Source organism: Hyperoodon ampullatus, assembly GCF_949752795.1.
Source record: "Hyperoodon ampullatus genome assembly, chromosome: 20".
Lineage (NCBI taxonomy): Eukaryota > Metazoa > Chordata > Mammalia > Artiodactyla > Ziphiidae > Hyperoodon > Hyperoodon ampullatus.
The window spans coordinates 2,951,466-2,964,688 of record NC_136933.1 but is presented as its reverse complement, the minus strand read 5'-3'; the positions used below and the strand labels follow the sequence as shown (position 1 = coordinate 2,964,688).

The 13,223-nt window shown below is 46.5% G+C and overlaps 1 protein-coding gene across 1 annotated transcript in view; it reads right to left on the bottom strand.

Annotated features, from left to right (window-relative positions):
- SH2D4A (SH2 domain containing 4A) overlaps positions 1-13,223 on the bottom strand; it is a gene marked incomplete at both ends in the record, with an annotated part of 57,735 nt that overhangs the window by 27,018 nt on the left and 17,494 nt on the right. The window contains one exon of the mRNA XM_079726748.1: positions 12,829-13,000. Coding sequence (XP_079582874.1) covers positions 12,829-13,000 — 172 coding nt within the window. The remainder of the gene's footprint in view (positions 1-12,828; positions 13,001-13,223) is intronic.

Below are 13,223 nucleotides of genomic sequence, written 5' to 3'. Positions count from 1 at the left end.
ATCACTTGCCAATTACTGTCCTCTGCTTGGACGTAACACCTTCAACACACTGTACAAGTTATTCTTTGTCCCTTAGAAGTATTCCTTCAATGGAACTATCGATCTCATGTATACACACAGAAGGGTTTTCTCACCACTTGCTTTTTAAGAAATTACAATCTGGATTTTTTTCCATCATCATCATGTGCCCTTTCTCACTAGCACTTTCAACATGCTCACTGCTTCTTCACTTGTCAGATATTACAGGGTCATCGATATTTTTAAAAGAGCTCAAATCTAAGCACAGATGCAGGAACAAGACAATTTTCAGGACTTGGTGTTGGGGACTGAAGGGACCTCTGTGGCCGTCAGCACCGCCTACTGGTGCCGCTCAGGGTTGACAGCCTTTCCTTGTCTGAAGGTTTAGGTTTTGTTTTTAGCACATCAAAGCTCACAAGTCGGTTCTTGAGTAGATAAGATTTAGCATAAACAGCTGATTAATTTAACAACCACCCCAGAGATCAGTACTTCTATTCAAATCCTTCCATGTGTCCAAAACATATTGTCAACTCTAAAACTATTCACATGTACTAAGAACCACATTTATTAAAAACTCTCATTTTTTATAAGGGTGAGTGCAGATTCGCTCTTATTCCAAAATGTTAATATAATAAGAAGTTAATCAAGACTTGCGTAGAGCAGTTCATTCAGATACACCTACCTGGTTACAAATCCACAAAGCACACCATGTACAATGGAATAGACTGAAAGCAGTGTGAGCCAGATCTCCTTTACTAAAAAACAGCCAGATCCATGGCTCAAAAGTGATGATTCACAATGTCAACACCAGAAGGAGACAGCCTCAGGAATAGCACTCTGAGCATCCCCAGCTCAAGGATGAAGAGGCGTCCTGAAGAGGGTGCCGGGCCCTCTCTGAAGCTTCCATACGATGCTGGGTTCCAGGGAATAGACTCTTGAGCTATTCCAATTTGCAACACAAGGAAGGTTGGAAAACTACCCACCTCCCTGCATAATTTTTTCTTACAAAGAACTTTCAAGTCCGTGCATCATTTGACCTTCATATCAACACCATAAGGGTATCAAAGCAGGTATTATCCCTTTACCAAACAGGTAAGGCGACCTGTTCATAGGTAGGAAAGCAGGGTCTGAAACCCTCTCCCTGCTCCTTCTGTGGGGTGTCCCGGAGAGAACATCTGTCTGCTCTCATGCACAGAAGCCACGGCAGTCCCCTCCCACCTGCTGCATTACAGAGACTTCTGCAGCTGCTGAAGCCCTGTGGGCAGAGTTAAAGCTATCGTATCTTCTTCATATTTGTTTTATTTAAAAATGAAAACTGCCATGGAATATTTATGCAAAAGCTCCAGAAAAAGAGAGAGAAAACTTGGAAGCCAATGACATCACAAGCTAGTGGCCTTCCTGCAGACACCAAGTCAGAATGGCCCTCTCCAATCAATGTGGACCAAGGAGACCTGGGAGTGGAGCCCCTCCACAATGACCAAAGGATTTTATAAGTATATATAAATTACCATTAAACTTACAAGTATGGCCATTCACATCTATATAAGCAATGGGTAAACAAAAGACGCTGCCAGCAACATCAATATTATATGGTTACAAATTGTATTTCCTCCAGAGACTATGTGTCATGTGAGAATTATTCTAATTATATTCACTTTTTAAACTGGTTTGAAAAATGGTTCATTCTGGCTTCTAACCTAATATTCACTCTGTTTAAAAGTAGGACTATATGATCAAACAAACGTCAAGAGCCTTTGGAATAAACAAGAAGCTCCAGTGAACAGAACATTTTTAGTGCTTATATTTTAATGGTGAAGAAGAAAATGATGGATTAAGGCAGGGGTCCCCAAACCACAGGCTGCAGACCGCTAACAGTCCCTGGCCCGTCAGGAATCGGGCCGCACAGCAGGAGGTAAGCAGCGGGCGAGCGAGCGAAGCTGCATCTGACGTTTCCCATCACTCCCCATCACCCGCATTCCCGCCTGAATAATCCCCCATCCACCCCCCATCCGTGGAAAATTGTCTTGCATGAAACCAGTCCCTGGTGCCAAAAAGGCTGGGGACAGCTGAATTAAGGGGCTAAAATCAAGAGTTTACATTTGAAAGCAAACTGCTAGGTTAAGTATTGGCTCATCCTGATCTTACACCTCTTAAATCCATGGTATTCCTTAACAGACTGATAGTCAGAATAGTAACCTCTGTGAGGGCAAAGATCACGTCAGCTTAATTAATTCACGATGCTTGGAGCCTCAGCAAAGAGAACAGTGACAGGGCACTTAGTAGGGCCTCAATAAGTATTTGGTGAATGAATGAACACACTATATATTCATGAACACGTTCTTAATCATTAAAAGATATTCAGTCTAGGGCTTCCCTGGCGGTGCAGCGGTTGAGAGTCCGCCTGCTGATGCAGGGGACACGGGTTCATGCCCCGGTCCGGGAGGATCCCACATGCCGCGGAGCAGCTGAGCCCATGAGCCATGGCCGCTGAGCCTGCGTGTCCGGAGCCTGTGCTCTGCAACGGGAGAGGCCACAGCAGTGAGAGGCCCGCGTACCGCAAAAAAAAAAAAAAAAAAAAGATATTCAGTCGAGTTTTAATACTAATAAGAGAGACTTAATTCAAATTCTCCAAAAATCGATGGCCTGTCCCCACACTTTGCTAACCAGGTCGCTGGAATAATCAGATTCCTATTTCTATTCTCAGCCACTTTAAGTGAAAAGGGAAGTTCCCAGTGATGACTATAATAGTAAGCTTTTGAGCATACTGGGGTTTAGCATTGTTTATTTTTTCTTTCTAAAATAGTGAGAGAGGCAGAATAATGAATCTGTGCTTTGATAAAGTGACAAAGAATAATAATATAGAGAAAGTGGAGATACTTTCCTAAGGCCAACTAGACTAACCGGATGAAAACGGGACATTCAGTTTTACTGCTGAAAATATGTTGTATGGTCCCTGTGGAGAGATTTTACTGAAACATGAACTAGGACAACGGAGAACTTGGGGAATCTTGTCCCCATTTCTCTAACGTTGTTCCTAGCGAAATCTATGCACAAAGACTACTGGAGAGTCCGACCTGAAAATACAGTGGACTCTAGTATGATGTGTAGCTTTATGGCACCTCTTTAAATAACGCATTAGTCTTTAGTGCCTGAGCTTATTCTGAGCAGGGCAGAGCATGGAACTGTCATGCTGCATGAAGGTCTGTCTGCCAGCATCGCACCTCACCCACGACTCCTCCAAGCGATGTGCAAACAGCAGAACTGGGCAGTAACATCCTCAGGAAAGGCAATAATCAGAACTAATAAGGGTTGTTAGGGCAAAGTGTTTCAGATATGAAAGAGTTTCAGAGGCCGCTCTTACAATTTCACCAGGGAGAATATGATCCATGAAGGAGAAAAGGAAGACAGCGAGAGAAATAAAGTAATTGTTAAATGTAAAGTTTAAGGATATTATAAATATATAAATATTTATATATTTATATAGCTGTAATATACATAAATATAAAGTATAAGGATAGTAACAGAGGATTGTTAGGAGAGTAGTCAAAGAGTCTTAAAAACATGGTTGATTTGGGAAGTCTTGACGTAACATAAAATAGGAGCCTAACAATAAATAATAATAGAAAATAGTATTTACATATATAATATTTTACTCACATCAAACCCAGTGATTTGTAGCTACTGTAACCTCCATTTTTCAGACCAGGAAACTGAGCCCCAGAAAGGTCAGCAAGGCCCCACAGGGTTCCATATTTTTCTTCCCAGCATGCTACTCCAGTGAGTCAGATAAATGAATCATCGCCAACATCACGTGCATCACACAAAATGAAGTCGTGTTACCAACTTTGTAATGTACAACTCTCAACACCAGATCTGTTTTTCTCTTTTGTAATTCACTTTATATGAAGCTTTTAATATAACATACTACTTTTAAAACTCCAACAGCTTAAAAGGCTTTTAAGGGCTTACGATTCTGTGATTCTATCTTATATAAAATTTTATTCTACAAACTACCATGAAATTCTATTACAGTTACACAAAAACTACTGGGGTAATTGCGTAATGCTCTGATTGTGGCTCTTCTCTTGAATTAATAAAATGGGAACGGTTAATTCCTCGTCTGTTTTTACCTGGTATACGCAATACTTTCATCTCTCACAAAAATAATACTGAAATGCTTCCTTCATGTATACTAGGAGGGAATATACATCAAGAGACAAACGGTTACTGGTTTGGGATTATCTCTCTTTCTTTCTTCACATTCAACTCAACCCTCAAAATTCCACTTGCATTTCAAGAATACATTTCCCCTTCTCTTTGCAGTGGTTTCCTCTTTATTAGTGTGACCCGTACTCCCTCTGAGGGACTGGCGACATGTCTGTCTGCAGACAAGAGCCAGCCGTCCCGCGATGGCTCCACCAGGCCCTGGCACAGGGCGTCTACCCCTCGGTGGGGGGCAGGGTTCTCCACCCGCCTCCTCCCCTAGGTTAAGTCACCTAAGGAGCTGTGCTCTAATATTGCTTTTCACTCTCAATAGAAAGCCTGTGCCACACAGAACCCCAAACTTTGGTTGCTATGTAGAAGCACCTCGAGATGAATAAGGGTCCAAAAGCAGCAATCAAGCATATTCTTTTTCATTCTCTTCAAGTGGTCTGATCTCAGTATCTTGCTTTTGAATCTCTCCTTTATGAAGGCAAACCATCAAAATCCAGTTTTAGAGAACTGCTGGCTTCTGAGTAGACGGCAAGCTTAACAGCTTCAGTCTGGAAGGGATGAAGGAGGTGAGGAGGAAGGAAAACCTAAGTGGAAGCCTTCCACTGTGTCTGAAAATCATTATCCAGGTGCTCCTTCACTGCTCTCTACCGAAGGGAACATAACGCTACGAGTTAGAGTAACACCTAAAAACACAACTGAACACTACCACAGTTTCAGTGTCAACTTTACGATTAAAGTGCACATTTCAGTGGCATGTTTTTTGTTCTCAGTTGTTATAGTGAAATGACAGATGTAAAAGCAGGTGCCAGAGCCTCGGGGCAGTGTGGGAGGTGTGTGTGTGTGTGTGTGTGTGTGTGTGTGTGTGTGTGTGTGTGTGCACGGTAGAGGTGGAGAGGTGAGAGGTCTCATCTCTAGCTCCATTTGGTTAAAGAAGATACTATGTATGACGGAGAAGACTCTTGCTCAAGGGTTTTTAATCTGCTAGCTTCAAGGTCTTTTTTGGGTTTTTTTGAATGCTCTGAATTCCAAATGTTTGTGTTCTAGTTTTTTTTTAATCTCCTGGTTTGCAATGTGGTCCACTTTGAAGGCCATTTCTGTTAAAAACAAGTAATTCTCTGGAAATAAAAATCTAAAAGTGAGCAGATAGTTTTATCCAAGGTCCCCTTTGGGGCAAGGACAGTCAGTCTACTGAAGAATGAGTCCCCAGCCTACAAATCACCTGACACAGAGACACACAAGGGCTTATCTTTTTTCTTTTTTTTTTTTGCGATATGCGGGCCTCTCACTGTTGTGGCCTCTCCCGTTGCGGAGCACAGGCTCCGGACGCGCAGGCTCAGCGGCCATGGCTCACGGGCCCAGCCGCTCCGCGGCATGTGGGATCTTCCCGGACCGGGGCACGAACCTGCGTCCCCTGCATCGGCAGGTGGACTCTCAACCACTGCGCCACCAGGGAAGCCCAAGGGCTTATCTTTTAATTAGCATCCCACCCAGCACCCTCAAACCTGTTCTTTTCCCTCCCAAATTCTCCTGCGGGAAGGGGTTAAACACTGACTGCTTTTGGAGCGCTGTCCACGCCAAGGGTCCCTAAGGATCTCTGCTCAGCAGAGGGGGACTCCTAGTTCTTACCCAGACTCCCCCAGGGAGGGGCGCCTGCTCACACAGTGCCTCGTCTGTCCTCTTCTCTGGCTCTTATTAACTCTCATCAGACTTGTCTCTGCCTGGGAATGGCCTCTGCTTCCCAACCTGCATGTCTCAGAACATGGCTGGGTGACAGCTAAATTCTCACATTTACCATCACCTCCCATTCAGGGACAGGCTCCCAGGCAACCCTGTTTGCTGTGATCCACTGAGAACCAGAACACTCTCACTAGATATGAAGCAGAACATCATTTCTGAGCCTCCCAAGTGCTACCACAGCTGCCCAAAACAAGGAAAGGGCAGGTATTCTGTAGAGGGCAACAGCTTCCAGAAAAGAAGCCATGCAGGCAGCTCTAATCTAGGGATCATTTCTGTCTCCTCAGATTGCACCAGCCTCCCCCTGCCTCCACCTCCTCCTCTGAAAAATGAAAAGGACCCAGCCCGGGCTCGTGGTAAGAATAGCACCTCATAACTGAAGGACTTCAGGGGCAATGCCTGCTGTTTCCATCAGATGATACTAGGCAAGCAACCTCATAAATTTTTTTCAGCTTCCTTTGTAAAGAAACAATATTGCTAAATTAATCCCTATTGTATAGAGGGAACTGATTCCGGTAGGATGGGGCCGCCGGTCACAGAGCTGCTTCTAAGGATGGAAACCTCCATTCCCAGACTAGAGGTATTCTATGTCAGCTGCACTGTTTCAAGGTATCTGGTGCTTAACGGGGCAGTCTTACTTTTGGTTATCCATTTGTTAAAATGAAAATTTTAAGTGAACATAAATATATAAGAAATATTTTGTAAAGATTATCCTCAGTGTGTAAAAAGATGCTGAGACTGGACCCCAAGTTTTCCAAACCCTGAGGCAGGCATCAAATAACTCTTCTCAAATCCCCCAGGTTTGCTTCTTGTGGATCTAAGGGTTAAGCAGAAATTCTCTACCCTTAGAATTGGGACAAATCTTTCACTAGAAAAGATCTCCTTGGATGAAGCCATCTGCCAATGAAGATATAAATCATTGTTACATTGGTATAAAATAATCCAAATGCAAACCTAAAGATAGGGCTGGGGCTTCCCTGGTGACGCAGTGGTTGAGAGTCTGCCTGCCGATGCAGGGGACACGGGTTCATGCCCCGGTCTGGGAAGATCCCACATACCGCGGCGCGGCTAGGCCCGTGAGCCATGGCCGCTGAGCCTGCGCGTCCAGAGCCCGTGCTCCGCAACGGGAGAGGCCACAACGGTGAGAGGCCCGTGTATTGCAAAAATACATAAATAAATAAATAAATAAAAAGATTGGGCTGTTTACTGTTCTGGTTCCATGGAGGGAAGGGTACAGGTCTCTACAATTTTTTATATGTGAGAAGATTAAGTAGACCCAGGTGGGTCAAGAGGTATAGTTTCCAATCTGGGGGTGGAGGGCTGTGGTGAAAAGCTGAGGACAGGCTATAGCCAATTGACTAAGGAGGACATGATATGCACTTTATTTCCGGAAATGGGGCTGGTTAACCTCGGCCCTGTACTGCTGGGCCTGGACCTCACACCCCTGCCTAATTCCTGCTTGGATGTGAAAGTCCAGCCCTGGTGATGTGATTTTTCCAGTGAAGCTGCATGGAAACCCTCCTTAACAGCCATAAAGACATGAGAAAATATTCGCCTTCAGGCCACACAGGCATGGGTGTTGTTTAGGATCACCTTCATTTACAGCTGGAAGGCTAGGAGGAGTCATCTCAGCAAATAGATTCCATCTCTAGCGCTTGCTCCCGGGACTGAGCACGGAGACATACGCGAGGGCGCACCGTGCCCTGGGTCGGGGGAAGGAGAGCTGCGATCCATTAGTGATGTCTACCCAGGTGTAGGTGTGTAAGAGGTCTTATGCTTTGTGTCTACATACCTTTTAAAAGCCTCTCATTTTATAGATAAGAAAAAAGGAAATCCTGCAGACACAGAGTGAGAATGAAAGCCCAGTTCTTCTGACTACGCTTACCATGCTTGCTCTCATTATGTTACCACAGAGCAAAAACCTACCATAAGTCCACAATCCCTTATTAACAATTCTGAAATCCAACAAGCTCTGAATGTACATAACTCATATTGAGGGGAAAATCTGACTTGGACTAACATGAGATCATTTACAATATTTACAGTAACTGATTGCAAAGTGTAACCAAACCCTGCTGGGGATGCTGTATATTATACAGTATATACACAGCATTTCTTTTATAAAACCTGAAAAAATCTGAAATCTGAAATACATCTGGCCCAGGGGTTTGGATAAGGGAGGGCAGGCCAGTGGTGCTGAGTCCACCGCCTACAGGGTGTGGCAGGTAGAGTAGCCTCCAAATGTCTACACCCTCATCCCCCAGAACCTGTGTCTGTGTTATGTTACACAGGAAGTTTGCAGGTATTCATTATAAGCTACAGACCTTAAAATAGGGAGACTTTCCTGGATTGTTCTATTGGCCTCAACTAATCACATAAGCCCTTAAAAGCAGAGAACTTTCTCCAGCAGGAGTCCGAGAGATGCAGCAGAAGGTCAAGTCTAGAATCTTAGCATCTCTCTAAATTCTAAGCAGGAGAGAGAGACTCCACCTGCCTCTGCGGGAGGGGCCACACTGGCGGCACGAGAAGGCAGGCAGGCAGCCCCAGGACTGTCCCCAGGCTGATAAGGCTCAAGGTGGCTCATTCGCCAATGACCTGAATAAGCATGGAAACAATTCTTTCCCGAAGCTTCCAGATAAGATCCCTTCTCAGCCAACACCTCGATTTCTGCCTCGTGAGAATGGAAGACCCAGCCAAGCCATGTCAGATTTCTGACCTGGGGGCTATGAGATAACAAGTGGGTATTAAGTTCATAGTAATTTGCTACGGCAGCAACACAAAACTAAACAGGACAAGCCTGATTCCTCCCCTATGATACAGCCTCTAGACACCCTCCCAAAGCGCCTTCCCCGCGTCCCAGCCAAGCCCTGCCTGGGTCAGGCCGCTCCCTCCCTGGACCGGCTCAAGGTGCTTTCACTCACTTTCCACTGACACCCTGCTGGCCCCCAGGCCTCCCTCGGCCAGTCCCGCCCTCCCTGGCCAGCCCCACCCTCCCCAGGCCAGCCCCGCCCTCCCTGGTAAGCCCCACCCCCGGGAAAGCCCCACCCTCCCCCGGCCAGCCCCGCCCTCCCCCGGCCAGCCCCGCCCTCCCTGGGAAGCCCCGCCCTCCCCAGGCCAGCCCCTCCTTCGCCCGGCCAGCCCCGCCCTCCCCACCAGGAACTTGACTCTGTCCTGCCTCACTGGGTGCAGTGCTTTCCAGGGGGTGTCCCTTCTTTCTCCCAAGTCCTGAGACACCAAGACCCAGTCGGGTGCCTCCCTTATGGCCCCGTAACACCTATCACTACACGTATGGAGCCCCCGACAAGCCTTAGCTCACGGAAGGACCGATTCACCTCAGTCGGCCTCACCGTGCAGGGTGCTCGCAGGGCAGGCCGGGTGTAGGCCACTGTCACGCAGACCAGGCAAGGCTTCGCGTGTTTCTGGCTAAGATAACCCCTTGGAGTTGTAGTGGGATTTGCAGTTTTCCAAGCATTTCCAAATATATTATCTCATGTAATTTTTACAAAATAAACCACGAGATAAAACAAGGCAGGCATTTTTAATTCCCAGTTTTTACAGGTGAGAAGACAGAGGCTCTAAAAGTTCTGAGGTTTGTCCACTAGCCCACGTGAGAAACCCTGCCTCACAGACTCAGTGCTGCCACGCGCAGGGCAAACGCAACTCTGAGAATCTGGCCGAGGCAGCGGCAGGGCCACATCGCGAGCTCTGGGGACGCTGCCGTAGATCCGCCCTGGCAGGTGTCCAGGCAGTTAGATCTCATTGCGTCTGTTTCTCCGCTCTCCTCTTTCTCTTTTTCCATGTTTTCTTACAGAAAAAAAGTCTACTGTTTAATTTGAAAGCCAACAACATCTGGGTCTAAAGCACTCCTGCTTTGGGGGCACAAAAACAAAACCTCTCTTGCCAGCAGTGTGATGGTGACAATGCAGCCATGATAGCATCCCTGGGGCAGACGAGATGGCCCAGCTCTTCCTCTAACACAGGCTCTGCACAAGCCACTGCTCTTGCTTCCTCCCCTCGGAGAACAGACCCTGTTTCACGCCTCCGACGGCTGCTGTGAGGATGGAGTGAGACGGCGCATCTAAGTCATTTGGCAACTGTCCAGGGATGCGTGCGCGTGAAGTGTCAGATTCCTCCCCCTCACAGCGATCACCCCGGTTACCCGCACGAAAGCACATCTGCCTTTTCACCAAAGACTATCCCAGGCTCCTGGCTATGCTCTTAGGATGTGCTGTTTTCTCCTCTTGAAGCTGGCCTTGGCATTCTTTTAAGCTGATTTCATCTTATTCAAAATATGAGTGGGTAAAGAGGAAGGATAATGAAGGAATAACTGTGGGATTGGCCCCCAAGTCCTACACAGGCCCAAAGGGGTCCCTGACTACATGTTCTCCTCCATTCACAAGATAATCAGAGCAGAGCTGAAGACACACTGGCTGATACAAATGCAGAAACCCAGTCCACACTTATACCCCAGTTAAAGCATTAACTAAGAAGCACCACTTCCTATGAGTGACTGACTCTTACACAAGACCTTCCATGGTGCTGAAGGCACATCAACATTTGGGTTGAATTTAACTTTTATCTCTTCTTCATAGCCCTTCAGAGATTTTAGATCAGACCAGCAAGGAGTGCTTTCAGATTCAGGTCTGGAGAACTTTCTGAGCATATGGGGCACATTTTCTGGTGATGATCTGTCATGTGGAAATTCATTACAAGTCCAACAAGACCATTTTATTTTAGTAAATCTATAGCTGATTTTCCTTGAATACTTTTTATAATTCTGGAAAATTGATGGCTCTTTAAATCCTCCCATGGTTATTCAGATAAGCATTATGATCACTAACATCAATAAAAATGGCTTGATGACTTTTCCTTTTATAATAAACTTTAGGCCTTGTGTAGACAATGCAATTTTAAAGACATGACAATATCCTTCTAGATACTATGGTTAAATTATGGCCGAAACACAGAAATCTTTACAGCACAAGCCTGGATTGCATTTGGAAACATGTACTGGGTGACTTCCAAAGCTCCTGCCTTGGTTTCTCACTAGAGTTCTTGTCCAAGGAGCAGATCTGGAGAAGACAATGAATCTGTTTTAAGTACATCAAAGTTATGATGGGAGTGGAAGTTCAAGTAGATATACAAAAATGAGGACTTTCTGAGATATGGGGGGCAAATCAATCTCTCTTTGGGCATTAGTTTGTTCATCTGTACAAAAGAAATCATACTTGCATTGTGCTGTAAAATGAACTGAATCCATGAGGAAAAGCTTTGTGAACGCTAAGTCAAATTGTGTGTGTTTTATTCTTTTGTATAAAATCAACTTACATCTCCACCTGGAGGAGCATGAGAACTCCTTGATGTTTCTAAACCAGATTCATCTTCTTTAAAACCAGCAACTGCTCCAGCAGTTCGTTCCTGTTTATGCTGATGACACGCCCACACCCCCAGGCATCCAACCTTGGAAACCTGGGCTGTGCTAGAAACCTCACTCCCCTGCCCACTGGGATGCCCGATCAGTTCCTTTCAAAATATGAATCTGCTTAGGTCAGCCCCTTGCTCAAAACTCACTGACAATTTCCAGCTGTTCTCGCACAAAGGGTCAGAACACGTAAGTCGCCCCCAAGACCCTGTCCTGTCTGGCTTTGCCCAGCCCCTCACTCTGTCATTCCCTCTGCATTCCAGCCACACAGCCCTGCCCAACTGTCCCTTTGCTGGAACCTCCAGCCCCAGGCAGCCTCTGTGGTCACCTCCAGCTCTGAGTCCCCTGCAAAGCCATTATGCACACCCCGGTAATGCTCACGTCCTGGGGTGAGAGAGGCACAGAAACATACCCCAGTCCTGGAGCACTGCCATCGTTTGAAATGACATTTTATGTGAAGTCTTCCCCTGCTTCCTCAACTACGAAATTCATGACAGCAGTGATTCTATTTTCACGCCTGCGTTGTCATCTCAAGCCTAGCACATAACGGGGACTTGTTCATGGTGTGAGTAAATCAATCAATCTTGGGATCTTCTCCTCAACGTACCTCCTACTTAACAGCCTCCAAGAGGTAAAGACCACACACGGCGTCATAGAGCCAGAGACCTAACGGAAGCCACACAGCTGCAAAGCCCCTGTTAGTTCTCAGGGTAATTAAATTGTCGGCAGAAGAAACACTTCACCATATAGTTTCACTATTCGTCCAAACCCTAATCCAAGCCGCACATGACGCTGGAGCTTTTTAAACCACCTGACCTAAGAGAAGTCATCCTAGTTCTGAGTTTAGAATGCTGTTGCGTTGAGGCAACAGCTGTTCCACAATCCCAGGCAGAACCTACGAAGCCAAGAGACACTGATGCTTTGTCCTCAACAAAAGGGGAGACCCACTGGGACATATCTAGGTCCCAGAGGTGCCCGTGTTACAGGCAGGCCCAGCAAACGGCAGCCCGAGCACCAGACCCGGCCCCCACCGTCCTGGTGAGTAAAGTGGCCACAGCCTGTGCACACCTGCGACAGAGGCCGCAGGGCCCAGAAGCTCCATGGTCCACCACCTGGCCCTTCAAGAAAGAGTCTGCCGAGCCATTAGAGAAGGCACACAACACGGAAAAATCACCCCGGGAATGTCTTAAAATGCACAGTTTTATATCTAGAGTTCATTCCTCACACCTTCTCCCGTGGAAAAGGGTGCCTTATACTGTTTGCGAAAAAGCAGGTGGGCCAACCCCCCGAATCTCCCAACAAGGGACAACAGCAGGGCCTTCAGGCTGGGAGGGATTTGTCCCAGAAAAGCCAGTTTAGGATCCTGACGCTCAGTGGCCCCAATACCTTCATCTCCCCCGCCACGAAATTCCGCACAGTTACAGACAGGAAAGACTCACGGGCGTTTTCTCCTCTTCTCGGGGTGAAGCTGGCCCACGGCCGCGCCCGTGTCCCCCCTCTTCCGCCGCCTTCTCACACACGCTCCGAGGCTCCCGGTCGCCTGGTGCCCGCACATCGGAGGAGTGTGACTTTGGTTTCAAGGTGCTGGTGAATTCTCTGGACTGAGTTTTTCTGAAGAGAAACAAATGTGGAATTATCAAAAACAGTCTTCAACAAAGACAGCTTTCCCAAAGTAGAGGTCTGCATTCAAATTACGTGGAAACCACTAACGGGTACCATTTACTGAGCGCTGATGGTAGGCTGAGCCCTTTGCTAGGTATTTAAAGACATTAACTTAATCCTCATAAGAACCCAGCGAGGAAGGCGCTGTTATCCTTGCTTTGCTGTAAGAGGC